Here is a 26658-nt window from a genome sequence, read left to right as displayed (position 1 = left end):
AGAGGAGGGTAGTGGGGCTGCAGGAAGTGTAAGTGTCTCTGGACCTTGTGAGCATGACTGTTGTCTCCTGTAGGGTGGGAAGAGAGAGAAAGAAAACAAACAAAAGCAAGCAATAGCAAGAAATAAAATCACAAAGAAGAAAAAGCGGAGGCCATGGGGGGGGGCAAGCAAATAACAAGAAAAATAATTTAAGCCCTAAAAAGAAAAACAAACAGGAAAGGATAATAGAAACAAGGGATGAGGGAAAGACACCCCTCAAAAAAGAGAAATTTACAATTCACAAAAATTGGGAGAGGGAAAAGAGGGCAAGAAACAAAGAAAAAGGAGAGACTAAAAGAAAAGGGAGGAAAGTAGAGAAAAAAGGATCAAAATCAAGGGAAGGGAAATGAAGAAATATCACAACCACAACAAGAAGAAAGGAGAAAAATACGGGTAGAGAAAGACAGCCAGTATGGGCAGAGGCAGCACCCTCTGCCACCAGAGAGCTCATGGGATGTGGGGAAGGGGACTGTGGGGTAGAGGTCTGGTCCAGCTGGTGCGGATGTTGTCGGAGGTCAGGGTACCTGACCAGGCACAGTGCGTGCTGGATGAGGTTAGGGTACTTGTTCTCAAGAGGAACACGGTTGGAGGGCAGTTGGGGCCAGGGTAGCTAGTTACGAAAGGAGGTGTTGGCTATACAGCGGTGGTCAGGACCTCAGCCACCCTGAGTACTCTACCTGGTCTGCTGAAGTGGTGTTCACCTGGATCCAGACACTGGGGCGGTACACCAGAGTCTGAACCATGAGGGCATGGTTCTGACCTCAGGCAGGGCAAGGGTTTCCTCACTGCTGACCAGCAGTGTGCTAGGCCACTGTCTCTACGGAAGGCTGCTTCTGTTCGAGACGGCTGTACTGTGTCACACCAGTCAACGATGCACCTGTCTCCTCTCTCACCATTGTTCCTTGACAGTATTCCATCCACTCGTCTCTCCTGTCCTCTGAAGCTCGGCGGCCCAGGATCATTAGCCCTGTCTCTTTCACTCGGTCTTTCAGGTCTTCACCATGGAGGATCTGGACGCCATGTCTGCCTCATTTGCCATCTTGCGAGAAGGAATTTTGTTTTAAATTGGGGCGGCATGCACATAGCATATTGAAACAAGTTGGGTGCTTGAGTCAGTCAGAGTAATTTGGTCCCAAAGATCTATATATAGCCCCCTTCCTGGGGGACGGAAAACAGAAAAGTGGGTGAAGGGAGATGTTGGACAGTGTAAGACATGACAAAATAATAATAATAATAAAATTTTAATGTATTAGATTATAAATTATCAAGGGTTAATGAGGGAGGAGGAGTGGGGAGGGAGGGGGAAAATGAGTTGCTGATACCACGGGCTCAAATAGAAAGCAAAATTTTTAAAAATTATTTTATTAGGGATAATACAACTCTTATCACAATCCATACATACATCAATTGTGTCAAGTACATCTGTACATTCGTTTTGAGGATGAGGACAACAAATGTACAAATGTGCTTGACACAATGGATGATATATGGATTGTGATAAGAATTTTCTAAGCCTCCAATAAAATGATTTTTTTTAAAAAGAAAAAACCCTTGAACAACAACAACAAAAGAAGGAATTTGGTCAGAAGCAACCTAGGCCTTCCTTAGGCAGCAGTGGGAAATAACAAGGTAAAGTCTGAGAGGCAAAAAGGCCATAATAGATGACTAACTCCACTCTCAATATTTTTCTGATAAGGAAACTGTGGCTTAAAAAAGGGAAGTAATTTTCCCAGTACTGTGTAACCACAACCACAATTACAACCCACAATCCTTGGCTCTTGGCCTAACTTGTCCAAATGCTGGAGTGGGGTGAGGTCATGAAGGCCAGGCCTGGGGATCAGACAAACCTTCATATCTTGCATAGACATTTCTCTCACTTTCTCCAACGGACTGACCCCAACACACTTATGGAAATACACTCGGGTACATTCAGATTCACCCCCCAGTGTCAAACTGCTCTGGCTTGCATGGTGCTATATGCTGGAAGCTACTGGCACTTCAAGTAATAGCAGGCTTGGCCTCGGTGGTCTGGTGCAGTGGAGCTTCCTGACTCAGATGAGCTGTTCTACTTCTGAAAACTAGCCAGTGAAAGCCCTTTGGATCACAGAACATTGTCCAGACTTTTATTTGCTCACGTCGAACCTGCCATTAGAAGAGAGTAACCACTGGAAAAGGGCATCATGATTGGCAAAATCAAGGTCTGGCGTAGGTGAGGGAAACTGCTAATCAGATGACCTGACACTAGAGTTGCAACAATGGGGACAAACATACCCACTCCCATGGCATCCATCCCACTCATAGTGCCCCTATAGGACAGGGCAGAACTGGCCCTGTACATTTCCAAGACTGAAACTCTTTATCGGAGTAGAAAGCCCTGTCTCCATGGAGTAGCTGGTAGTTTTGAACTGCTGACCTTGACGTAGCAGCCTAACTCATAGCCACTATGCCACCAGAGCTCCTTGCTCACTAATGATCATGAAAATGGCAATGGGACTGCACGTTCCCTTTTGCTATATCTGGGATCTCCATGGACGAGAGTCAACTTGGAAGCAACTAGCAACAACCATCCACAAGACAGGCACCATGCAGTCATGTCACAGAATGTTATTTCTAGAGGAACACTTAATATCAAAGGAAACACCCATCACATGCTGAATAGACTGTTTTAAGTAGCAAGAAAAAACCCATTGTATCTATAGTGTAATTTCATTTTATATGTTTATATTTACATCTCTATATGTAACTGCCTGTGATGACAGAAAACCGAAAAACACCCCAGAGGTAGTTCCTGGATCATAAGTGAGATCCCAACTGCGTCTTTAAGGATTTGTAAATTAATTTGTAGGTGCGAACAGTTCTTAGTTACCTTACTTTCACACAAACTAAGGAGCCCTGGTGATGCTGTGGGATGGGCAAGGCTGCTGGTCTAAACCCACCGTGGGAGAGAGATGAAGCCGTCTGCTCCCATACAGGTGTATCGTCTCAGAAACACCACATAGGGTTGTTCTGAGTCTAAACTGATTTGATGGCCGTGGGTTTAGTTTGCTTGTTTGCTTTTAATTTTTTTTGTTTCAGTGCAAGAAAATGTTCAAAGTTGGTGTGAGTGTTTTTAATGATTTAGAAGTGGCACATGCAGCAAGTGAAGGGATTTGGGATGAAGACAACGTTGTCAGTAGGGTTGGTTCAACTGTTTCCAAGTGAAGGTAAATGCATGAACCACTGAAGCAGGGCTTCAGAGATGGTAACACCTGCTCAAAGATGGTGGCCAACCATGCCGCTGCGAAGGTGCTGGGCTCTGCGCAGTCCTGCCAACAAGCCATCCTCCCACATCAGCCTCCTGAAAGGGGTTACTATGCCTCTCTGGAGGCTCCCACTCCAGAGCTTCCACCCCTAGTTATACCCATTCTAGTTGCCATAAGGACTCTCCCAAATGGTAAGCATCCAGTCTGTTCCTGTTCACTTCATTGGCCATGTTAGAACCAACTGGAGGTCCTGCAATAAGGTGTAAGTAGGAGTATCCAGAAGGTGGACATTTGTAACTAGAGCACATCAAAGCCCAGGGTTAATGGGCAGTGAGCCTTGACTGTGTCTTCTTGGTCGGGAAAACCAGATGCAGCTATTTGAAATGGGTCCTCAGATCTGAGCTTGACTGTCCGATTGAGTGGGAGGCCACCCAGTTTTAGGGGAAGCTTCATAAGTACTGGGTCAGACGTACCAGACACTGAGACAGGAAATGCATCAGTGAATGTGGGGACAAACACAGGATTACCTAGCAACACAAGCGGAAGACTGGAGAGAGGAGGGAAGATTGGAGGAGACAAGAACAGGTATAAGTGGTCCCGACTTACTGCGGATTCCAATGACAACAAACCACATTACAGCCATGCTTAGCCTCTTGTTCCTTTACCTTCTCATTCGCAGTCACAAAGTGTTGCAGCAACGCATTTGCTAATGGTATTATTATCCCGTGTTCACGTAATCATTCCAGATGTTCAGTTTTATTAGTTACTGTGTAAAACCCTGCCATATAGCTGTCGCTTTCTAAACCCAACCAGTGACTTCTGTTGCTGGAAAATGCTGATCCCTTCGCTAAGGTCCACAGGCAGATTCGAGAAAGAGTGAGACAATGCCGCAAGAGATACGATTTCACTACTTCTCTGACTACAGATGCTATTCCTGCTCCCAGAAGTGGCGTTCTATCAAACGTGACAAATCCCAGTGTCGCCCAGCTCTCCTTCGTCATGAGCGGCACGGTTTTTATATATTTTTATGTACGCATTCAAACAGATCTGTAAGTTTATATGCAATGTCTGCAATCACCAAAGACACACACATGCATGATAGGCTTTATAAAACTACCACTAATAAAAGACAATAACAATGAAAGCTAGAACAATGAGGCATCTGACTTACATCAGAACTGTATTCTCACGGAGTCATTAGAATTGGTTCCGTTGTAAGCTGTACATGCATGTCTGATGTGCGGGGGTGGAGTTGACCAGATCAAGAAAGCCCAGAGTCTGTTCTGAGGGCAGAGTGCCTTAGGCATGGCCTCAGTCAATCAGCAGTTAGTTGTTGGACTGGATAAGTGAGACACCACAAGGGAAATATTCCATGACCAAGCTTGGAGCTCAGTGGCCGGGGTTTCCAGGCAGCCTGGAGTTCAGACATGTCCATAGGCCAAGGAGGCACTCCTGGGCTCATGCAACCCAGCTGGATCATACTTAGATTGTAGCAGGTAAGACAGATTAGTGAGAGGTACACATATTTGTATAAGAGATGCAGATCTGTGCCCATCCCAAAAAGAGGGGACCCAGCAGAATGTGGAAATGATCCAATAGTATCATGAATATCACGTGCAAGTAAGGGTTTGCTGAAGATAAGTGTGGCAGCAATACATCCACAAACTGCCAGCTCCTACATGCTTCCTCTCCCCCCCGCCCCCCCCGCCCCCCACGCTATCATGATCCGAATCCTACCTTGAAAGTCCGGCTAGACCAGAGGATGGATACTGGTACAGATAGGAACCAGAAACACAGGGAATCCAGGGCGGATGATCCCTTCAGGACCAGTGGTGAGAGTGGTGATACTGGGAATGTAGAGGGAGGGTGGGTTGGAAAGGGGGAACCGATTACAAGGATCTACATGTGATCTCCTCCCTGGGGTGGACAACAGAAAAGTGGGTGAAGGGAGACGTCAGACAAGGCAAGATATGACAAAATAATAATTTATAAATTATCAAGGGAGGGGGAAATGGGGAGGGAGGGGGAAAATGAGGACCTGATGCCAGGGGCTTAGGTGGAGAGCAAGTGTTTTGAGAATGATGAGGGCAATGAATGTACAAGTGTGCTTTACACAATTGATGTATGCATGGATTGTGATAAGAGTTGTATGAGCCCTTAATAAAATGAGTTTTTAAAAGTTAAGATATCACTAAGGTGTGCCTGGCCCAATCCATATATGCAAAAAACTGGACAATTAAAAAGGAAGACCAAAGAATTTATGCCATTGAAGTACGGCATTGGAAAAGATTATGGAAAGTACCAGGGACTTTCAGAGGAACAACCACATCTGTCTTGAAAGCAGCAGAGCCAGAATGCTCCTTAAAAGCACGAATGGAGAGGCTTTATTTGCATGATTTTGCAGGGAGAACCGGTACCTGGAGAAGCTTATCATACCTAAGTATAGGGTAGAGGGTCAGTGAAAAGGAAAAAGAGGAAGACCTTCCAAGAGAAGGGCTATCGCAGCAGTTGTGGCAATGTGTTATGATCACAAGAAAGAAGAAGCGTAGTAAGGAGGAAATGTACACTGGTGTACAATATGTAGAAAGCAATGAAAACTTTTAAAGCTGCTCAAAATTCTCTCAGGTTTTACAATCTTATTATGCATATCTACCGCCTGATGAAAGGTGTTGAAGTCATATTGACCTCATTTACAGAAGTGATTTCTCCCCAGGTATTTTCATGGGTGGGGGGTATAAAGAGGAGTAGTCAAGAGAGAAATATATATATTTTTACCCACAAATATAATTTCAGTACTTAGAACATGTTCTTGTAGCTAAAAGCTTCTCAGTAAGTGTTGAAGAGCATGTTGAAAAGTCAGGGTGACACTGTGAGGACTCAGGTGTGTCTGACTCAGTCAAGGTATTTTCAATCTGTTCATACTCGTGTGAAAGTGGAACATGCATAAGGTAGGTTAAAGAAGACTCTGCTTTTGAATGATGGGTCTCGTGGAGAACGCTGAAAGCACCGTGGACTGACAAAAGAACAAAAAAACACATCTCCCTTAGAAGAAGTGTAGTCAGCATACCCCTGAAAGGCAAGGATGAGGAGACCATGTCTCAAGAACTGAGGACGTGTCGTCAGGAGAGACCAGTCCCTGGAAAAGGACATCATGTTTGGCAAAGTCGTGGGGTGGCCAAAAAGAAGGCAGTCTCGCCAAGATGGATTGGCACGGTGGCTGCAACAATGGGCTCACACATAAGCACAATTGTGCGGTGGGCACAGGACTGGGCAGCGTTTCCTTCTGGGGCCCACAGTGCTGGAACTGCCCCAGTGGCGCCTAACAACAGCAGGGGCCAACGCCGATTGGTCTGATAAGGGCTATGCTTTTACCCATCATGTTGCAGAAGAAACTTATTTCGGTGATGGTCAAACAAAATGCAATCATCTCGAAGTTGCACGTGATTAAACCTACCAAATGTGCACTAAGGAGGAGGACCTCTGGATGAAGGTGAGGCGTACTAAAATCAGTGATCCAGGTAGAGGAGAGGGAGACTAAAGCAACCACTGTTTTGTGTGCTAGAGCTCATGTAAGTCAATGCCAAGTCCAAAGAATTTGCCTTAAGGTTAAATGAATTTAAATCAACTAATTATTAACTTAAATTCTTTTTAAACTCATTTTGTGGGCTCACACAACTCTTATCACAATCCATACATACATCAATTATGTAAAGCACATTAGTACATTTGTTGCCCTCATCATTCTCAAACATTTGCTTTCCACTTGGGCTCTTGGAATCAGCTCCTCATTTTTCATTTTTTCCCCTGCATCCCCGCTCTCCCTCCCTCATGAATGCTTGATAATTTATAAATTATTATCATTTTATCATATCTTACACTGCCGATGTCTCACTTCATCACTTTACTCTTGTCCATCCCTCAGGGAGAAGGTGATATGTAGATCCTTGTAATCAGTTCCCCCTTTCTATCTCACCTTCCCTCCACCCTCCTGGTATCACCACTCTCACCACTGTCCTGAGGGGTTCATCCGTCCTGGTTTCCCTATGTTTCCAGTTCCTCTCTGCATGATTGTACATCCTCCGGTCTAGCCAGGTTTGTATGGTAGAATTAGGATCATGATAGTAGGGAGATGGAAGCATTTAGGAACCAGAGGAAAGTTGTGTGTTTCATCAATGCTACACTGCACACTGAGTGACTTTTCTCCTCCCTGCTACCCCTCTACAAGGGATGTCCAGTTGCCTACAGGTTGGCATTGGGTCCCCACCCCACACTCCCCCTTATTCACATTGATACTCCCTCAATACAAGAACACTTTGATCAACTAAACAGACATTCCATGATACCCACCTTCCCAACACGATCACTGAAAATAAAATGGTTGCATAAGCAAATGTGGTGAATAAAGCTGATGGTGCCCAGCTATCAAAAGATATAGCACCTGGGGTCTTAAAAGCTTAAAGGTAAACAAGCAGCTATCTAGCTCAGAAGCAACAAAGCACACAGGGAAGAAGCACACCAGCCTGTGTGATCACAAGGTGTTGAGGTAGCAGACACCAAAGAAGAAAAACCATCATTGTGTGCTCACCTTCCCCATACAAATGCTGAAGACAAATGTGTGCATAAGTAAGTGTGGTGAGGAAGGCTGATGGTGCCCGGCTATCGAGAGATATAGTGTCTGGGGTCTTTAAGGCTTGAAGGTAAACAAGCGGTCATCTAGCCCAGAAGCAACAAAGCCCACATGGAAGAAGCACACCAGCCTGTGTGATAACTTAAATTCTTAACGCAAGTTTCAAAGAAAAAATATTTCCAAGATTTATTTTCCTCTTGTTTTCCTTTTTCTGTGGATATTTCTCTTGACGAAGTCCTTCCCCTGCTTACCTTTGAGCTGGCACGTCCCCAACAGCAGCGACACCAAGAGAAAGACACTCTGACAGAGTGCAGAGGCAGCCATAGCTCTGGGTTTCTGGAAAAAGCAAATCACAGAGAAAAAGAATGTGTATTTCCAAAATGTTTCTTTGAGTCAATTATGGTCAGTACTTGCATTATGAACCAGTGTGGGGTTGGCCAGTCCCCCCCCCCCCGCCAACTAATCACAGGTTTGGTAGGCGCAATTGTACGCTTAAGATATAGAAATATTACAGAGAAATGGGAGAGATGGGAGGGAGAGAGAGTAAAACAGTCAGACACATTTCATAGTAGCATGCTAACCTCAGCTCCTTTTGGTGGTCCACATGGAGGTGGTGAGACAAGGGGGCAGGAGAGCGAGCACTGTGAGGCTTTATTTCTAACCAAAGCTTATATATCTTTGGGGGCATGCAAGCCCTCTGATTAGAGATAACAATCTACATCATAGGAAGGGGTTGTAACTTAGGCAATACAACCCACAGGAGGGGGATGACCTAGAGGTACATGCAATCGTAAAGGGAGGGAATGGAGTGCGTTATGTGGCAAGATGGGTGGATGCTAGACTCAATAGAGTAGCCTAACCTTAGTCATCCTTGAGTGGTCCCGGGCTTGCCTTCGGGCTCTCCTTCAAAGGAACAGTATTGGAGTGGGTCCTACTTAGGGTGAGTCAGATTATACAGTCTGGTTGCTGTCGATACTTTTAAGGAGAATAACCTCTGACCTACTTTTGTTGACCTAATGTACAGTCATTTACCGTGTGTAGCAAGCAGCATCTTGGGTTTGGCATATATTTGGGGGAGACAACTTGGGAGAAATCTTTATGTATCCCACAAACCAGATGCTGCACAGTCCTTTCCAAATGATGGCGGCCCTGTGTGCCATAGAGTCCAATGGCACACCATTGGGTTCCCACTGGCTGTGAGCTTTCAGAAACGAATTAGCCAGGCCTTTCTTCTGCAGTCCCTTTGGGCATGACTGAACTGGCAACCATTAGCACCCCCCAGGGAATTCTAGATTCTTGTATTAAAGGTCCTCTATTTCTTCCCCTTTGTCATGTGACTTTGGAGCCCATCCCATAATAGACCTGTTGTCACCGAATAGATGCTGTCTCATAGTGACTCAAGAGGAGACAGAAGAACTGCCCTGGAGGGTTCCACAGCTGTACTTTTTATGGAAGCATCTTTCTCCAATAGGGAGGTCACTGGATTTGAACATCGAACCTTGCAGTTAGCAGCCAAACACTTAACCACTGTGCCACCAGGGATCTTTCCTTCCCCAAAGAGACAGCGTATTTCCCTCTGTAGCCCATAAAGGGGCAGACATGATGGGGTGGCCTTTTAGAATGTAGGACTCAAGAGAGACCCTGTGTGTGTGTGCTGGCTCTTTTGTGCTTCACCTTGGCCATGGAGAGAAAGAGCATTTGTGGCCTCCTCTACTAAAGCGACACACAGGAGGCAGAGCTCGATTACCTCAGTGGCTCCAGCCAAGGCCAGGCTGCAGTCAGCTGGGCCTCCGTCAAGAGCAGATCCCCCCAAAGGCAAAACCAACATACTCGGACGGCTGTATGCTGCTTAGGTATCATGGCAATAGATAACTGACACACCACTTCAGTCAAACTGAGCAGAGGTTGGTAAGGAAAGGTGAAGCAAGGATCACAAGTTAAAGAGTCAAGGAGTCCACATAGAAAAAGAATGTTGGAAGTAAACAAGCGGCCATCTAGCCCAGAAGCAACAAAACTCACATGGAAGCAGCACACCAACATGTGTGCTCATGAAGGGCCCAGGGACCAGGTTTCAAGCACCAAAGGCAGGGGGAAAAATCCATATCGTGAATGAGGGGAGTGCATGATGGGGACCCAATGCCCATCTGTAGACAACTGGACATCCTTTGCAGAGAGGTAGTGGGGAGGAGATGAGTCACTCAGGGTTCAGTGTAGCAATAATGAAACTTACAACCTTCCTCTAGTTCTTAAACGCTTCCTCCCCCAACTATCATGATCCTATGGGAAACAGGAAAGTGGGTGAAGGGAGACGCCGGGCAGTGTAAGATAAGATAAAATAATAATTTATAAATTATTAAGGGTTCTTGAGGGAGGGGGGAACGGGAAGGGAGGGGGGAAAAAAAGAAAAATGAGCAGCTGATTCCAGGAGTCCAAGCAGAAAGTGAATGTTTTGAGAATGATGAGGGCAACAAATGTATAGTGTGCTTTACACAATTGATGTATGTATGGATTGTGATAAGAGTTGTATGAGCCCCAATAAAATTATTTAAATAAATTTTTAAAAGAAAAAGAATGTTGGTAAACTCATCATGGTAAAATTGTTCATTCTACTAGATGTGATTGAAATTTGGAATGATATGATGTATGTATTAAATCCCAACTAACAATAAAAAAAGAGGAAAAACCCCACAGAATCAGGTTGGACAGCAAACAAATACCATGTTCTCAAAAAAAGCTACATTTAAATGAATTTACTTAGGGTTGAGGGAGCGGGGAGAGGTCTCCACATTTCTCTATCTCTTCCTTAAATTTGAGTGTAGAGAAAATTAGCATATTCTACCTAAGGAGATGGTCGGTTTTTCATTGTTGAAAATAATTTTGGGTCTTCCTTGCCTTAAACCAAAAAAGCCAAACTCACTGTTGCTTCTCTCACAGGTTGTCCATGGTGTAAATAAGAGGCATGATGCCCTTATGGGGTCGGATAATTCAGAGAAAGTGTTTGGAGGGCGAATATGAGGATTGGTCAGTTTGGCCATCCTGCTAGGTTTAAAATGAGCCATCCCAGGGGCAGAAAAGGGGGATCTTACTACCATCATGGAAAAAAAAAGAACCAGAAGTAGAGCATGTCCTATGGTCCTGAGATCCCCATATGAACCCTTTTGGATCCAGGAGTTGGAGACCGGGGAGAGTGAGAAACAGTGGTGGCCACTGAGGTAGCAGAACCACGAGACCAACAGGAGGCAGGCCAGTGGGCTTCTTGGACCCCAGAGCAAGACAGCTGACCGCCTCAGGGCAGGGCCTTGCTGACAGAGGGAAAGTGCCACTGAGTACACAGAGGACCTCAAAGAGCTTTGTCACACTTCCTTGAGCAGGGGGTAGTTGAAGGGTCAAGACTAGAGAAAGGCGAGTCTCTGGGCAAGGCTGACAGGAACTGTCCTATGCATGATTGATGCTGAATTGTAACTGGTTCCTTCCCTAGTAAGCCCCACCACTGTGCGGACTGTCTGTGAATTCTGTCTGGCAATGCCAGTGACTTATCACACCTAGCAGAGGAGAGGGGGTCCCGAGGGAGGGTTAGAGTGAGCACTGGGGCAGAGTTTGGAGGCTGGAGGTGGGGCTGACCTCCAGTGCTCTGGGCTCCTGATGATGATGCTTCCCCTCCTTCCCCTTGGGAAGTTAGGGCTCAGGCTCCCCCACCCCCACCCAGGCCAGTTTTACAGGAATAACCCCCAGCTTTTCTAAGTACGATTTGTACTTCTTTGCCAACACATCTTAATCTGTCATTCCTGAAGTATTTATTCCTGGGAAGTCCCCGCCTGCCCCATGAGACAAGCACAGTGATACTCGTTGGACTGCCAAGAACGTGGGTGTTTTGCCGAACTCTGTAAAACTGGCTGGGTGACATGATGACGTCAAGGAGGAGGTCGGGTTTCGAGGACACGTGCTTGGGTGTGCACACCTTATGGAAGAGTTCTGGGCAGACAGTACAGAGGGCTGCATGATGTGTCAGAAAGGCTTCCCTGTGTTTCTTGGGCTCAGCTGTCTTTCTGTTTGTTTAGAAAACTTCCACGTATTAGAGAGTCCATTGTGACAGGGTCTCCAGTGTGAAAGCAGAAGACTGACCGTGAGCAAGTGTTTCACTCCATCTTCGTCATCCCTTCCTCATCAAGGAAGGCTACAAAACAAGACAAAGTCAATGCTGACTCACAGTGGCCTCTGTGGGTTTCTGAGACTCACTGTTCACGGGAGTAGAGAGCCCGATCTTTCTCCTGCGGAGCTGCCGGTAGTTTCGAACTGCTGACCATGCAAATCATAGCCCAACATATAACCACTATACCACCAGGGTTTGCACAGGATGGCCAACCAGAGGTCCACTAGGAGGTCCAAACCAAAAACCCCAACCCCAAATTCACTGCCCAAGGGTGGATTCTGACTCATGACTATCTCAAAATGCACAGCGATGGAGTCATTACCAACTCACGACAATCCTGTAGAACAGGGTCGAACCGCTCCTGTGGGTTTCTGAGACTGTAAGTCCTCCCGGGAGTGGAAAGTCTCATCTTTCTCCTGCAGAGCGGCTAATGAGCCGTTCCTTGTGTAGCTCTCTGTGCCGGAAGGGCTCCTTGGGAGGTAGCCCCCATGAACAGATGCGCCCCTCTTCCCTTCCCTTTCAGCATACCCACTGTTTGGCTCTGTTTCTGCCCATTTTGCTAAGTGGATCCTGATTCAGGGGACTACCTTACGTACAGCTGTCTGACTGTTTTGTTCTACTGTATGTAATATAGGAGGGGGCTTTAAGAAGTTGTTTTTGTTTTTGTAAATGGAATTAAAAGATAATGGAATTTTCCCATGAGTTTTTCGAGACCCATCATTATAGCTAAATATTCCTGGAATTTGTGACATTAGCTATAACTCAAGCCGAGACATAAGTTTAGTCAAAATTAGGAATGAAAAATGCGAAATAAGGAATATTCTAAATCCAAAAAAATATGTAACAACTACGTTGAAGTCAATGAGAGGAAGACGTGGTCGGTTTCATCTACTATAAAGATTACAGCCTTGGGAACCATCGGGGAGGGTTACTCAGTCCTATAGGGGCACCAGGAGGCCAGGGTGGTATTTGAAAGCAGTTGGGAGAAGGTAATTATTTTATAAAATGATATAGTAACAATAACAGCCTAGACATTTGTGTGAAAAGAAAGCTCTAAAAATAGTATGTATATTGCCTCTGACATAAACCTGCTCAGAGACAAATTCCTGCTCTGTAATTTTTTTCTTCCTGCTCTGCAATTTATTCACTAGATGGACAAGTTCCTTATCCTCTCTCAGCCTCAATTTTCTTTTCTGTAAAAAGGAAATGAAAGAACTTCCCTTATAGAAACAGCATGAAATTAAAAAGGATTTTGATAACACATAGGAAATTCAATGAATACTCACTTTACCATTCTTGTTATTGCCCCACTCACTTCAGATAAATAAATCCCAGGAGGAGATAGAGATGCAAGAAATAAGGTCCTTAGAAGCACTAGAATTAAATACGGGTAAATATTTTTATAATCTGCTTCTGCACGACATGAAACCCAAAAGCAAAAAAAAAAAAATAATAAAGACAGAGATTGCTATACTAGTTTCATGAACAATTAATAATATTAGTGACAAAATGGGTCCAAACTAAACAAACTAGGAACAATAGTTTCAATATATGTTAAAAAATTTACTATGAAGTTGGCATAGTGTGTGTATATATATATATATATATATATATATATATATATATATAGAGAGAGAGAGAGAGAGAGAGAGAGAGCAGTTGGCAGCCAATAAGACAAAGGCAATAATCCTGTGGAAAAACTGGCAAATAACATAATATGTAGCCATAAAAAGTGAAAAATACAAAAAGAAAGAAACAAAAGCAAACTGGGCAGAATCACTAATAATTCAACGATGAGAACCAACAGAGTGCATGTGCGTGTCTTTCTGCGCGTGTCCCATGGCGGCCCATTCACAAAGCTCACCAAGGTCTGAAGACAAAGCACCGGCAACGTTTTCAAAGTCGGCACCACCATGCACTTCGGCATGTGCTCACTCGTGTCCAGACAACTTTGTCTAACGGCCTCCATGAACAAGCGGCCCCTTTAGCAAGAAATCAGAAGCACTTCAGGGGCCCTCAAACTTTTTAAACAGGAGCCAGTTCACTGTCCCTCAGACCCGTAGGAGGGCTGGACTATAGTTTTTTTAAAGAAAAACTACAACCAAATTCCTATGCACACTGCACATACCTTATTTTGAAGTAAAAAAAAAACAAACGGGGCAAAAACACTCAGCGCACTGGATACAGTTGTGGACATTACTCAGAGGGAAGCTCCCAGCCCCCACTTTTACACCCCAACCCTAGTTATACAAAAGCCACGCCCTTAAAGAGGCACCATCAGGTCGTGACCTGATTGACAGCTTGGATTCCAATCCAACACGTTTATACATTGTCAAGTTGATATAAAAATCATCAAACTGCCACAACATGTACTAGTAAAAACATACGATACTTTATCATTCCTGTATATTATACTTATGCAAATAAGTATACTGTCATAAGCAGCATCCTTTTAACTACCAGAGAACTCACGCACTAAGTGCCACCCTGTCAATGCTGAGTTATGGAGACCCCGGTGGGCATCTGAGGCTGTCACTATTTACAGGAGTGGAGAGCCCAGTCCTTCTCCCCAAGAGCTGCTGGCCCAACCCTGCAGATGACAGCCCAACACGCAGCCACCACACCACCAGGGCTCCAGAAAAGAAGATTACAATTCCAAGGACCCACACCTATACAAACCCACTGCCATCAGATTGTTTCCGATGCATAGAGACCCGCGAGAAGAGCAGATAATGGCTTTGGGTTTCTGAGACTGTGTATTTTTATGGGCACAGGCAGGCCCTTCTGTCTTCAGCAGCGTAGCTGGGGGTTTAGCAGCCCCATGCTCCCCTGCTCCACCAGGGATCTCTGGACCAAGGAGCAGAAGCATGGATGTCATCAGGCTGCTTGTTAAAAACACAAAATCAACAAGCACCACCAAAAAAAACACACACAAAATCTCAGACCTGTAGAATAAAAATCGGAATTGAACTAAGAACTCAGGGTTGCCACAAACACTCTACTTGTAAGAAACACACTCTGCAAAGTATAATACATTTAACCTGAAAAAAAGTATGCTTTTAGTTACTTCAAAAAAAGAGTACAATGCTCAAGGTATCTATTTTTCTACTTGTTAAACTATTGATTGGTTTTCAGAGGATTGAAATCTTGAAGGGGGTATTTTTGTTTAGGGTTTAAAGCAGCGATTCTCAACCTGTGGGTCATGACCCCTTTAGGAGTCAAATGACCTTTCACAAGGGCTGCCCAATTCAGAACAGTAGCAAAATTAGTTATGAAAATAATGTTATGATTGGGGGGTCACCACAACATGAGGAGCTGTATGTAAGGGTCGCAGCATGAGCAAGGTTGAGGACCACTGGTTTGAAGATAAAATGAGGCAGCACATTCAGCTCATCCAACTTTCATGACTCCATGAGGCCTGGAGTCCATGACAGAGTGTTCTGTTCCTCATGGTGACCCATTTTGATCAGACCCCTAGGCTGATTCTAAACTCCAGAGCCAGCAAACCTATGATTCTTTTTGCTGATCCATTGCCTGCTTACTCCCTCGTCCGTGCCCCTGCAAGACCCAGGCATGGACAGAGCCTGATCAGGTTCATGATTGGACCTAAGGAATGTGACCAGAACCACTACTGATCCGTTCATAACCTGAAGGCACAGGCAGGCCCAGTAGCCCACCTCCAATAACAGCCCCTAGACAGAGCTCGCCCAGTGGCACCTCACTCCAATCCTCGCCTGCCTGCCGTGTCCAGAAAGTTCCTTTCCTTTCCAAACACACTTTGCTTCCCCTTTGCCTCCGCGGTCTGTGAGCCCATTCTTTGGTTTGAGAGACAAGAACCCCAGACACATCAGGGCCAGTGCAACCCTAGCAACCCCATGGGGCAGGGAGAGCTGCCCCGGTGGCTTTCCAAGACTGTAACTCTTTACGGAGTAGAACGCCTCGTCTTTCTCCCAAGGAGCAGTGGTGAATTCAAACTGCTGACTTTGTGCTTAAGGACTCAATATTCCAAAGGAAGCTATTTGCTAGGTCCTCCTCCTAATAACCACCACAAGGAGCGGCTGCCATAAGGACAAAGAGTTCTGTCTTGGGAGCAGACCAGCTGGGGTGCTCTTTAGAGGAAGGATGGCAATGCTTCATCTTACGTACTTTGTGCATGTCGTCAGGAGAGACCAGTCCCTGGACAAAGACAGGATGCTTGGTAAAGGGAAGGGGCAGGGGAAAGAAGCAGGCCCTCAAGGAGGTGGATTGACCCAGTGGCTGCAACAAGGGGCTTAGGCAGGCGAGCGACGGTGAGGACAGCACAGGACTGGGCACTGCTTCCCTCTGGTGTGCATCAGGTTGCTAAGGGTTGAAAGCACTTCAGCAGCATCTAACACAACACCACCATCAGTAAGGCGCTCAGCAAACCCAGAGAAAGAGGGCGTGATCAGTGGTAATCTAACCGAGAGGAATTACTGAAACCAAATGAAGGCTAAACATGATAGTGGGATAAGAGGAAAGTAAAAGGAAATAGAGGAAAGAACTAGGAGGCAAAGGGCATTTATAGAGGTCCAAATAAAGGTATGTACATATGTAAATATATTTATATATGAGGTTGGGGAAATAGATTTATGTGCATACATTTATAGGTTTAGTATTAAGGTAGCAGATGGACATTGGGTCTCCACTCAAGTACTCTCTCAATACAAGAATACTTTGTTCTATTAAACTGGCATTCCATGAAGCTCACCTTCACGAAGCAATTGCTAAAGATAAAGTGGGTGCATAAGCAAATGTGGTGAAGAAAGCTGATGGTGCCTGGCTATCAAAATATATAGAGTCTGGGGTCTTAAAGGCTTGAAGGTAAACAAGTGGCTATCTAGCTCAGAAGCAACAAAGCCCTCATTGAAGAAGCACACCCACCTGTGTGATCATGAGGTGTAGAAGTTATCAGGTACCAGGCATCAAAGAACAAAAAATCTTATCATTGTAAATGAGGGGGAGTGCAGAGTGGGAACCCAAAGCCCATCTGTAGGCAACTGGACATCCCCTTACAGAAGGCTCCCAGGGAGGAGACAAGCCAGTCAGCGTGCAATGTAGCAACAATGAAACATACAACTTTCCTCTAGTTCCTAAATGCTTCCTCCCCCCCCCACCCCCAACTATCATGATCCCAATTCTACCTTACAAATCCGGCTAGACCAGAGGATGCACAGATAAGAACTGGTACAGATAGGAACTGGAAACACAGGGAATCCAGGACAGATGATCCCTTCAGGACCAGTGGTGAGAGTGGTGATACCGGGAGGGTAGAGAGAGGGTAGGATGGAAAGGGGGAACTGATTACAGGGATCTACTTATAACCTCCTCCCTGGGGGGCACACACCAGAAAAGTGGGTAAAGGGAAACGTCAGACAGTGTAAGATATATGACAAAATAATAATTTATAAATTATCAAGGGTTCCTGAAGGAGCGGGGAGCGGGGAGGGAGGGGGGAAATGAGGAGCTGATGCCAAGGGCTTATGTGGAGAGCAGGTGTTTTGAGAATGATGAAGACAATGGATGTACAAATGTGCTTTACACAATTGGTGTATGTATGGATTGTGATGAGAGCTGTATGGGCCCCCAATAAAATGATTTTTTAAAGAGATAAACGTAAACATAATCCCAGGTAACACGTGCAGAATACTAACCCTCAGCCAGGAGCTCTGGTGACTGTATCTTTAGCAATTTAATTCTTACAAAAGGCCAATGAAAGGGAGTCTATTATTATCGCTACATAACGATGAGGAAACTAGAGCTCAGAAGAGGAACTGATCTAAGTCGTCATAATGAGAAGATATCAAGCCAGAGCTTAAAATCAGGTCCATCAAGGTTCCAAAAACCAGAATGCCACACAGTACATTGCATCCTCAAGTCCTGGAGCATCTACAGCCATGGATCCTTAAGGCATAAAATAATTACCATTACAAACACAGGGAAATCTTAAGAATAATTCCAGCAGGATTGTATTACACTTGCTAAGCTGTTTATAACGTTAACATGAAAGAGAAAATGTTCAAGAACTATCTCTAAAACAAGTTTTGGTAAAAAGGACAAATATGTTCTGTAAAATATAAAAACATATTGTAAAACTATCATCTTTAACCCAGCTTGTGGTGGGCAGAAGAGGAGACTAATAAAAAGATCAGCTAAACAGGATAGATTCTTAAAACCTTGTCAACATAGGAACTTATGTCATGGCCAAAACAAAATGCCCGATCCATTGGGGAAAAAAAAAAAAAGCTGAACCGTGAAATCAATGGTGTGGAGCCAACTAGATACAGCATTAGGAAAAAGCATGAAGTTATACTCTTACCTATCATTAAACCAAAAGTATCTGAGAGTACACAAAGCGAAAATCCAAATGAATGAAGTCACTGAGAGAAATAAGTTCTTTTCAAAAGAATGCTCAATTGAAAACACCTCAATGAGTGAAAAGATTTGCAATATTGAATACACAAAATTCACATTTCTGTACTGTCAAAGATGCAAAACCCAAAGTCTGAAATGATAAGGAATGTTTCTATTATCTGTAACCAATCTGTGAAAATTTCTGCAATAAATACAAATAAAACAAACACAATAGGAAAAAATAGGCAAAGGATATAAACAAGTAACTCACACATGAAATTATTCACAAACATAGAAATGGTAATCTCCACAGTAGCCAAATATGTATACATTAAAATGTAATACTGTATCTCACTCATAACAAGATTTTAAATTTAAAAAATGAAGTTAGCAGTTGCCATTAGGCCAGATGAAGGGAAATAGATTCTGATAGACTGATTTTATTATTTCAACTCATAGTGACCCGATATAGAGTCCCTATATATGAGGCTGTAAACCTTTGCTGGAGCAGACTCTCATCTGTCCCTAGTAGAAGAACTGGTGGATTTGATCTACTGACCTTACGCCCAGCAGCTCAGTGCCTGACTAGCTCAGCGCCTAACTCACTAGGCCACAATCAGGATTCCCAATTGGATACACTTTGGAGATGGCAGTGATAGTTGAAAAGAAAGTAAGGGCAAGAATGCAAAGGTTTATCTTAAAAGAGCTTTGGAGGAGAGATACTAGCAGGGAAAAGTCTGGATTGTAGTTGAAGATAAGTAGATTTCAAGGAGACAGGAAAAGGCCTTGGGGAGAGGCCAGAAAGGGGCAATTGAGAGCAATGTATTTATCAAGATGAAATCTTTGACCTATGCTTACTACTTCTTTTTTTCCTTAGAACATTTTCTTCATAAAAAAAAATCATTTTATTGGGGGCGCATACAACTCTTATCACAATCCATACATACATCAATTGTGTAAAGCACATTTGTACATTCGTTGCTCTCATCATTCTCAAAACATTTGTTCTTCATGTAAGCCCCTGGCATTAGCTCTTCATTTTCCCCTCCCTCCTTGCTTCCCCTCCCTCATGAACACTTGATAATTTATAAATTATTATTTTGTCATATCGTACACTGTCTGACATCTCCCTTCACCCACTTTTCTGTTGTCCAGGGAGGGAGTTATAAGTAGATCCTTGTAATCAGTTCTCCCTCTCTACCCCTCCCTCTCTCCATCCTCCCGGTATCACCACTCTCACCATTGGTCCAGAAGGGATCATCTGTCCTGGATTCCCTGTGTTTCCAGTTCCTATCTGTACCAGTTCTTATCTGTACATCCTCTGGTCTAGCCGAATTTGTAAGGTAGAATTGGGATCATGATAGTGGGGGGTGGGGAGGAAGCATTAAAAACTAGAGGAAAGTCTCATGTATCATCGTTGCTACACTGCATCCTGACTGGCTCATCTCCTCCCCATGACCCTTCTGTAAGGGGATGTCCAATTGCCTACAGATGGGCTTTAGGTCCCCAATCTGCACTCCCTCTCATTTACAATGATAAGATTTTTTGGTCTTTGATACCTGATCCCTTTGACAGCTCCGTGATCACACAGGTGGGTGTGCTTCTTCCATGTGGGCTTTGTGGCTTCTGAGCTAGATGGCTACTTGTTTACCTTCAAGCCTTGAAGAACCTAGACACTATATCTTTTGATAGCCGGGCACCATTATCTTTCTTCACCACATTTGCTTATGCGCCTTTTTGTCTTCAGCAATCTTATCAGGAAGGTGAGCATCATGGAATGCCAGTTTAACAGAACAAAGTATTCTTGCATTGAGGGAGTACTTTAGTGGAAGCCCAATGTCCATCTGCTATAAATATATGCACCTAGATCTATTTCCCCATCAAATACAAATAAATTTGCATATGTACATGCCTTTATGTAGACCTCTATAAATGCCCTTTGCCTCCTAGTTCTTTCCTCTATTTCCTTTTACTTTCCTCTTGTTCCACTATCATGCTCCACTATCATGTTCAGCCTTCATTACTGGGTTTCAGTAATTTCACTCGATTACATTGTCCTTGATCTAGCCCTACTAGGCCTCTTCCACCCTTCTCGCCATTGATTTTGGATCACTTGTTGTTCCCTTGTCTCTGGGTTAGTTAACACCCTTTCCTTTTCTCCACCTCCCCCTCTCCCATGTCTCCCAGGAACTGTTGGTCCAGTTGTTTTCTCCTCCAGATTATTTATCTAGTCTATCTTATATAGATAGACCTGCAGAGATAATAATATGCACAAGAAGAAGACAGAGCAAACCAAAACAACAAAGAAACAATGACAAAAAAATAAAAGGCTGTAAATAATTCAAGGTCTGTTTGTTTACCTTTAGGAGTGTTCTCTGGTCGAGTCTAATGGAGTGCCATGCCCTGGCCCCAAAGTCTATTTTTGGTACTCCCCCTGGGACTTCCTTGTTCTGCTCCCCTAGCTGGTCTGTTGCACACCCTTGGTGTTTTGCCTTGGTGTTGTGAGGTCAGATTGGACGCTAGTCCCACACTGTGTCTCTAGTGTTGTCCCAGGTTAGTGAGGGTTGTCGCGTTTCATAGTGGGGCCGGCCCTATGGCTCTGCTTACTTTGACTTGAAGTCAATTCCAAAAAAACTCACAGGTGAGAGCAAAAATGGATGTGCAACCTTCTCTGAAGCATTGTCATTACTGCTGAGTGATTCTAAACACCAGCAAGAGAAAAACCAGACCCTGAGCCCAAGCACACCAATGATCGCAGAGTCGATTCCAACTCAGAGCAGCCGTGCAGGAAGGAGCGAGCAGAACTGCCCCCTTTGGGTTTCGGAGGCTGTAAAATGTACAGTGTAAATCATTATGGGAGCAGGCGACCTCAGCTTCCTCCCACAGCGAAAGAACAGCTAAAGAATATTCCTACTTCAAAATACCATGTAACCATTAGTTAAAAAAATAAGAAGAAGGATGTGCAGGTATCGGAAGATTTCTAAAACTTGGAAAATGAAAAAAGAAACAAGCAGCAGAGTATGCATCATCAGATCTCATCTCTAGCCTCAAAAATATGCACCCCAAGACATTTTGCAAGTGAACGGAAAAGAAAAACAGTTGGAGATCATATTTGCCAAACTTTCACCTTTCTGCTGCTGAGTTGTGTTAAAATTTGAAGTTTACCTTTTATTTCACAGAGGATGGCACACGAGTCAGTTGTGGTCCTATTTAAAACAGCAAACGCTGGCACATACAGACAACCTGGAGTAAATAAAGGCCGAAGGACCAGCAGAGCCTCAAACCAGGAAGGCAGGCCTGCTAGGAAGACAGGAAGCCACCGGGGCAGTGCACTCCCTTTCTGCAACTACAAGGAAGCGTGCTCTCTAGAAAGGCCACAGTATTGTTTGGGTTTTGTTGTGTTTTGTTTACTTTTATGCCAATCAAGGACTTTCTTCCCCAGGGACAGGGATCCAACCTCCCTGTTCCTGTAAGGGAGCCAAGGGCAGTCACCAAGGTTTCCTCCTCTGGAGTCAGCAACACTCAACCCCATTCCCACAGGAAAACCACATCTCCACCAATTCCTCTCTCAAAACCAGTGGGTCTCCCTGACTGGCTCTTTTTCTCCGGCCAGGAGAGTGAGCGGAAACCGTGGAGGGCCGTGAAACAGCTCTGGACACCCTGCAGCTGTCCCCAGTTGGCTTGGGTTGAAGAAGATGCCAGGAAGATGGAGCACCTGGGGGGACATGTCCTCAGTGGGACCCTCTCTGTCAACAGTCAGCGGTCTCCAAAACTGAGGTCAGGAAGCAGCACCAGGGCCAAGAGTAAGTCACAGAGGCAAGTTCTGGCTGAGAAGGAGCTCTGTGCAGCCACGGAATGGGAGGTGGAGAGCTTGCTGGCCCTGGAGGCGCAGCAGCAGTATGAATGCTACGGAAGCAGAGGCCGAACACTGGACACTCCTGAAGGTTCTGAATAGGTGGTGGCCCAGTGGTGTGTGCTTTCCAAAACTCCAGAAGTCATTTTTGAAGCACAGCTAGTTTGAAGAAGTCCTGTCCACCATGATTGTTCGGGGCTGTTTAACCCCAAGAACCTGAGTCCCTTTGAGAGCAGCTCACAATGAAGACGAGCAGGACGACAGTGCCACGCCACCTGCAGGCCATCCCTATAAAGGGCCCTGCAGGTGGAGGGACAGCCTTGGTGGCACAGTGGCTGCACTTGGGCTGCTAACCAAACGGTCAGTCGTTTTAAAAAAGAACCTCCGCAGCTCTGCAGGAGAAAGGGTTTACTTCTGCAAAGAGCTACCATCTTGGAAAAACCACATGGGCGGTTCTACCCAGTCCTGCAGAGTGGCTTTGTGACAGCATCGACTTGATGGCAATGTGTTTGTTTGCTTTTGCTTTTTGGTTTATAGTGATGCGATAGTTGATTGTGCCAGCCTGGCCGATAAACACAAGTAGGATTAATTGAAGGGCAGAGGGATAAATGGCTCGGTGAGCCTCGCCTTGCTTGTTCTGTGCCTCAGTTTAAAGGGGTACACTACCTGTGGGATGTCTAGCCTGTGGACTGTGTCGCTGTAAGTTGAGGTCCCTTTAAGCCCACACAATTGGAATGTTTGTCTCTGGAGCTGGGGACCGACAGTTGATGGCAGTTGGGGACCTGCCTTGCTATTTGCTGCCTGGAGATATATAGCCCAGCTCTCTCTACAGAAGGGGACTGGCATCTGACGGCTCTCAAGCCCTAAAGGACTGCTAGTATCTCACTGCTTTATAATTTAACTGTTAATTTCTTGTATTATCTATCTGTATATAATTTAACGGTTCATTTCTTGTATTATATCTATCTTTATAAATATATTTATATATAATTACTAGCCATCTGATTTGTCTCTCTAGAGAACCCTGTCCAACACATGTGATTATGAACTGAGACTACAACCAAATCCCGCCTCTGATACTAGCTATCTGGGGGGCCACCAGTTACTTAAACAAGTTATTTAAACTTTCTTTCTATCTTTAAAATTTTTTTTTCTTTGTGTGATCCTGGCAAGAATATATGGCCAGGCCTTTCTTTCGTGGTGCTGGTCGGGTTTGAACCCCAGTCCTTGAAGTTCAAGGGAACATGATTAACCATTGAGTTCCCAGGACTCTTTAACATTTCAATAACAAAGTTCAAACAAAAATTTACAAGCCTTGCCCATTCCTAAAACACATTGCCAGCCCCTTTCAGATGTCACTCAGATAAAGGATGGCGGTGGGACAGAGAATGTTTCAGAGGGGCGTTTTCATCAGAGACCTTCTCTGGATCAAGGCTTTAGTCTCCAAGTTGATGGAAGAAGTGGAGGGACGATAGGAGAGCTTTGATTCTGTGACACCCTCTGCCCTCTGATCACGCCTTTTGAATATGAATCACTCTGGTCGGCTATAACTTAACCTTTCTGAGCCTGCCTCTGTTTCCTCATTGATAAAATTAAGACATCGGCATTAGTATCTACCTTATTGATAAAGTGTAAATGAGCTGACATGGAGAATAAGCTATTATTACTTCACACACAAGAACACTGAGACTAAGAGGTAATAAGTAATTTGACCCAAGCCCCAAAGTTAGCTTTCGACCCCAAACTGCTTTCTCCTCAACAAGAATTTCTTTTAAATCAAGTACAATCCACCAGAATGCATTCCATCTTCTCCCTTGCCTCCATCAACCCCACAGTTTCTCTTGAGTTGGGGAATAAGCTTGTCTGTGAAGTTTTCCGAGGCCGATCGTTTACTGAGTGGCTTCCCGTCAGCATCAGCATTGTGCATTCACCACACAGCAGGACTCCTGTGTATGGATGGATGGATGGATAGGCGGATGGACATGTGGACAGCCAGACTGACAGATGGATGGCAGATCAAGGTCCATCAAGAAAGAAATCATGATGTACTGAGAAAACCCTGGCCTCGGTGCCAGTTTCAGCTGCCCTGTGCTATCCTTGGTGGTGGTGGTGGTGGTGGTGGTGGTGGTGGTGGTGGTGGTGGTGGTGGTGGTGGTGGCGCTCCTGGGTTCTAAATGCCAGATAGGGTTTGCTCCAGGGGAGAAAGACGAAGTTCAGTAACTGTGTACACCTTGGAAACCCTATGAGGCAGTCTACTCTGTCCTGTTGGCCCACCGTGTGTTTGCAGGGATTGAAGATACCAGGGATTGAAGTTAAAGCTAGGCACTGAGTACTAATCTGTGGGTTCAAGCCCACTCAGCCTCGATCAGTGGGAGAAAAGACCTGGTGGACGGCATTCATAAAGATTGCCGGTGCTGAATCCCCTGCAGTGGGTTCTGACTCACAATGACCCTGGACAGAGTAGGGCTGCCCCAAGGGACTTCCAATGAAACAGGAAGACCAAAGGACAGATGCATTTGAATTATGGTTATTGGTCAAGAACATTGCCTTCCAGAAGAATAAACAAATGGGTCTTGGAAGAAGCAGAGCCAGGACACTCCTTAGAACGGATTTCCTCTTATGTGCTTTGACGTGTCACCAGGACAGGATGCATGGTAAAGCTGGGGCTCAGCAAGAAAGCAGAAGACCCTCAACTAGAGGGATGGACAGGGGCTGCAACAGTGGACTCCGACATGACAACATGAGGATGGAGCGGGACAGCTGTGCATAGGATGGCTGGCACCCGTTGCAGCTAACTAAACTGCACCTACCAATACCCTATAGAAACCTGTCTTGCAAGAAGTGCACCTGGAAGGCTTCTTAGAAGCGCAGTGGCCAGACGTTGTCTCAGGTACTGTGGGCGTGATAGCAGGAGAGACCCTGGAGAAGGAGACCGAGCTTGGCAAAGTAGAGGATCAGGGAAAGGGCCTTCAACTCGATGGTTCGACGTAGTGGCTGCAACAATCGGCTCAAACAGAATCCCCAGGAGGATGTCACAAGCCAGGGCAGTGTTTGCTTCTGCGGAGTCGCTATGAGCAGGAACCACTCTACCGCCCCTGAAAGCTACTACCACCCTGCGTCGGGGTGGCCGGGAGTCAAAACTCTCTGCTCTGGGGGCACGGAACAAGCGCAGCATCTGGTTTGAACAAGTCACGGAGCGGCTCCATGTCTCCTTCTCTGGGCTCTGTGACAAATGTAAAGCAGGCTCAACCTTCCCACTCTCCCACTCCCGCCTGTTAGCCCGCTGGACAAGGGTTCGGGGCTGCACTGAGGAAGAATCTTGCGAGATTCTTCCTTCTCCCAACCCCGCACGGCAGCGCCTTCCACTTGACTTCTCAGGAGAAGGAAGTGAGGAAGAGACAGGTTTCCTGGGAGGCAGGCGGGGAAGCGGTAGGTCCTTTCAGGTGTCTGGCAGGCAGTCAGCTAAAGTCACCTAAGAGCCGCGTCAAGGTGGGCAAGGGGCGGTGGCCTAAATAAGGGGCGGTGATGGCGCCGTGGGTCCTTGCCGGGAGCGCTCCCCAACGCGTTCCCCGCTTGGTTTCCCCCCTTCCCCCGCCCGGCGGCCCAGGGGCGAAAGCCCGCGCTCAGATGCCGGGGAGAGCGCACCCCGCCGGCGGACGGGAGGCCGGCGGCCCAGGGGCCCGGGTCCGCGCGCGGGGCGCCCAGTACTCACGCGGCGGGGTCGCGCGCCGGGCGGCCCGGTCCTGGACGGCGGGGGACGCGGACGGCGCCCGAGTGGCCGAGCGAGGCGGCCCCGCGCCGGGGGAGTGAATCAGCCGGCCGGGGGCGGCGTTACGGGAAGGCGCGGGGAGGGCAGCGGGGCGCGGACTTGGGCAATTTCCCGTCTCGCTTTGCACTCTTGGCACTTCTGGGTCCCGCCGGAATTCTCTGCTCCTGGGTCCCGCGGGGAGGCTGGGGGGCCCTGGCGGGAGGCGCGGCCTCCGGGACCCCCATCCCCACCCCCATCGTCCCTCCGGGACCCGGCGAGCGGGAGCGGGAGCGGCAGGAAGTGGGAGAGGCCTGTGAAGGAACCAGTGGAACTGGACGGCGCCGCAGATCCCGCGTCGTGCGGCCCCCGACCCAAGAGGGAGGCCGAGAGATGGGCGCTACCCACTGATGGTGCCAACCGCGACCGACCCTGGGTCCCCTGGCAGGCCGCCAAAGACGAGCCCTCCTCCGTGCGACCCTGTGGCTCTTCTGTCGGGTCCGTGCGTTGGGGACGATAAGACTGTTGGGATGGATTTCCAGGGTCCCCACGTCTCACTCCATCCGGGTCTCTGGAACGACTCTGCCGGCACCGAAAGTGTCCTCGGTGCGCGCCAGGTTCAGCTGGTAG

At 46.1% G+C, this 26658-nt stretch overlaps 1 protein-coding gene across 2 annotated transcripts in view; it reads right to left on the bottom strand.

Moving 5' to 3' along the window:
- The window catches only part of OSMR (oncostatin M receptor), a 78531-nt gene extending 52222 nt beyond the window's left edge, over nt 1-26309 (bottom strand). For both annotated transcript variants that reach the window (XM_075540958.1, XM_075540959.1), the window contains exons 1-2: nt 25996-26309; nt 8160-8244 (exon numbers count right to left, since the gene is read on the bottom strand). In XM_075540958.1, coding sequence (XP_075397073.1) covers nt 8160-8232 — 73 coding nt within the window. In that variant the 5' untranslated portion in view covers nt 8233-8244; nt 25996-26309. The remainder of the gene's footprint in view (nt 1-8159; nt 8245-25995) is intronic.
- Nucleotides 26310-26658: the final 349 nt, after the last annotated feature.

This window comes from Tenrec ecaudatus, chromosome 2 (assembly GCF_050624435.1).
Source record: "Tenrec ecaudatus isolate mTenEca1 chromosome 2, mTenEca1.hap1, whole genome shotgun sequence".
NCBI classification, from domain to species: Eukaryota; Metazoa; Chordata; class Mammalia; order Afrosoricida; family Tenrecidae; genus Tenrec; species Tenrec ecaudatus.
The sequence above is the reverse complement of the archived record's forward strand: the minus strand, read 5'-3'. Positions and strand labels throughout refer to the sequence as shown.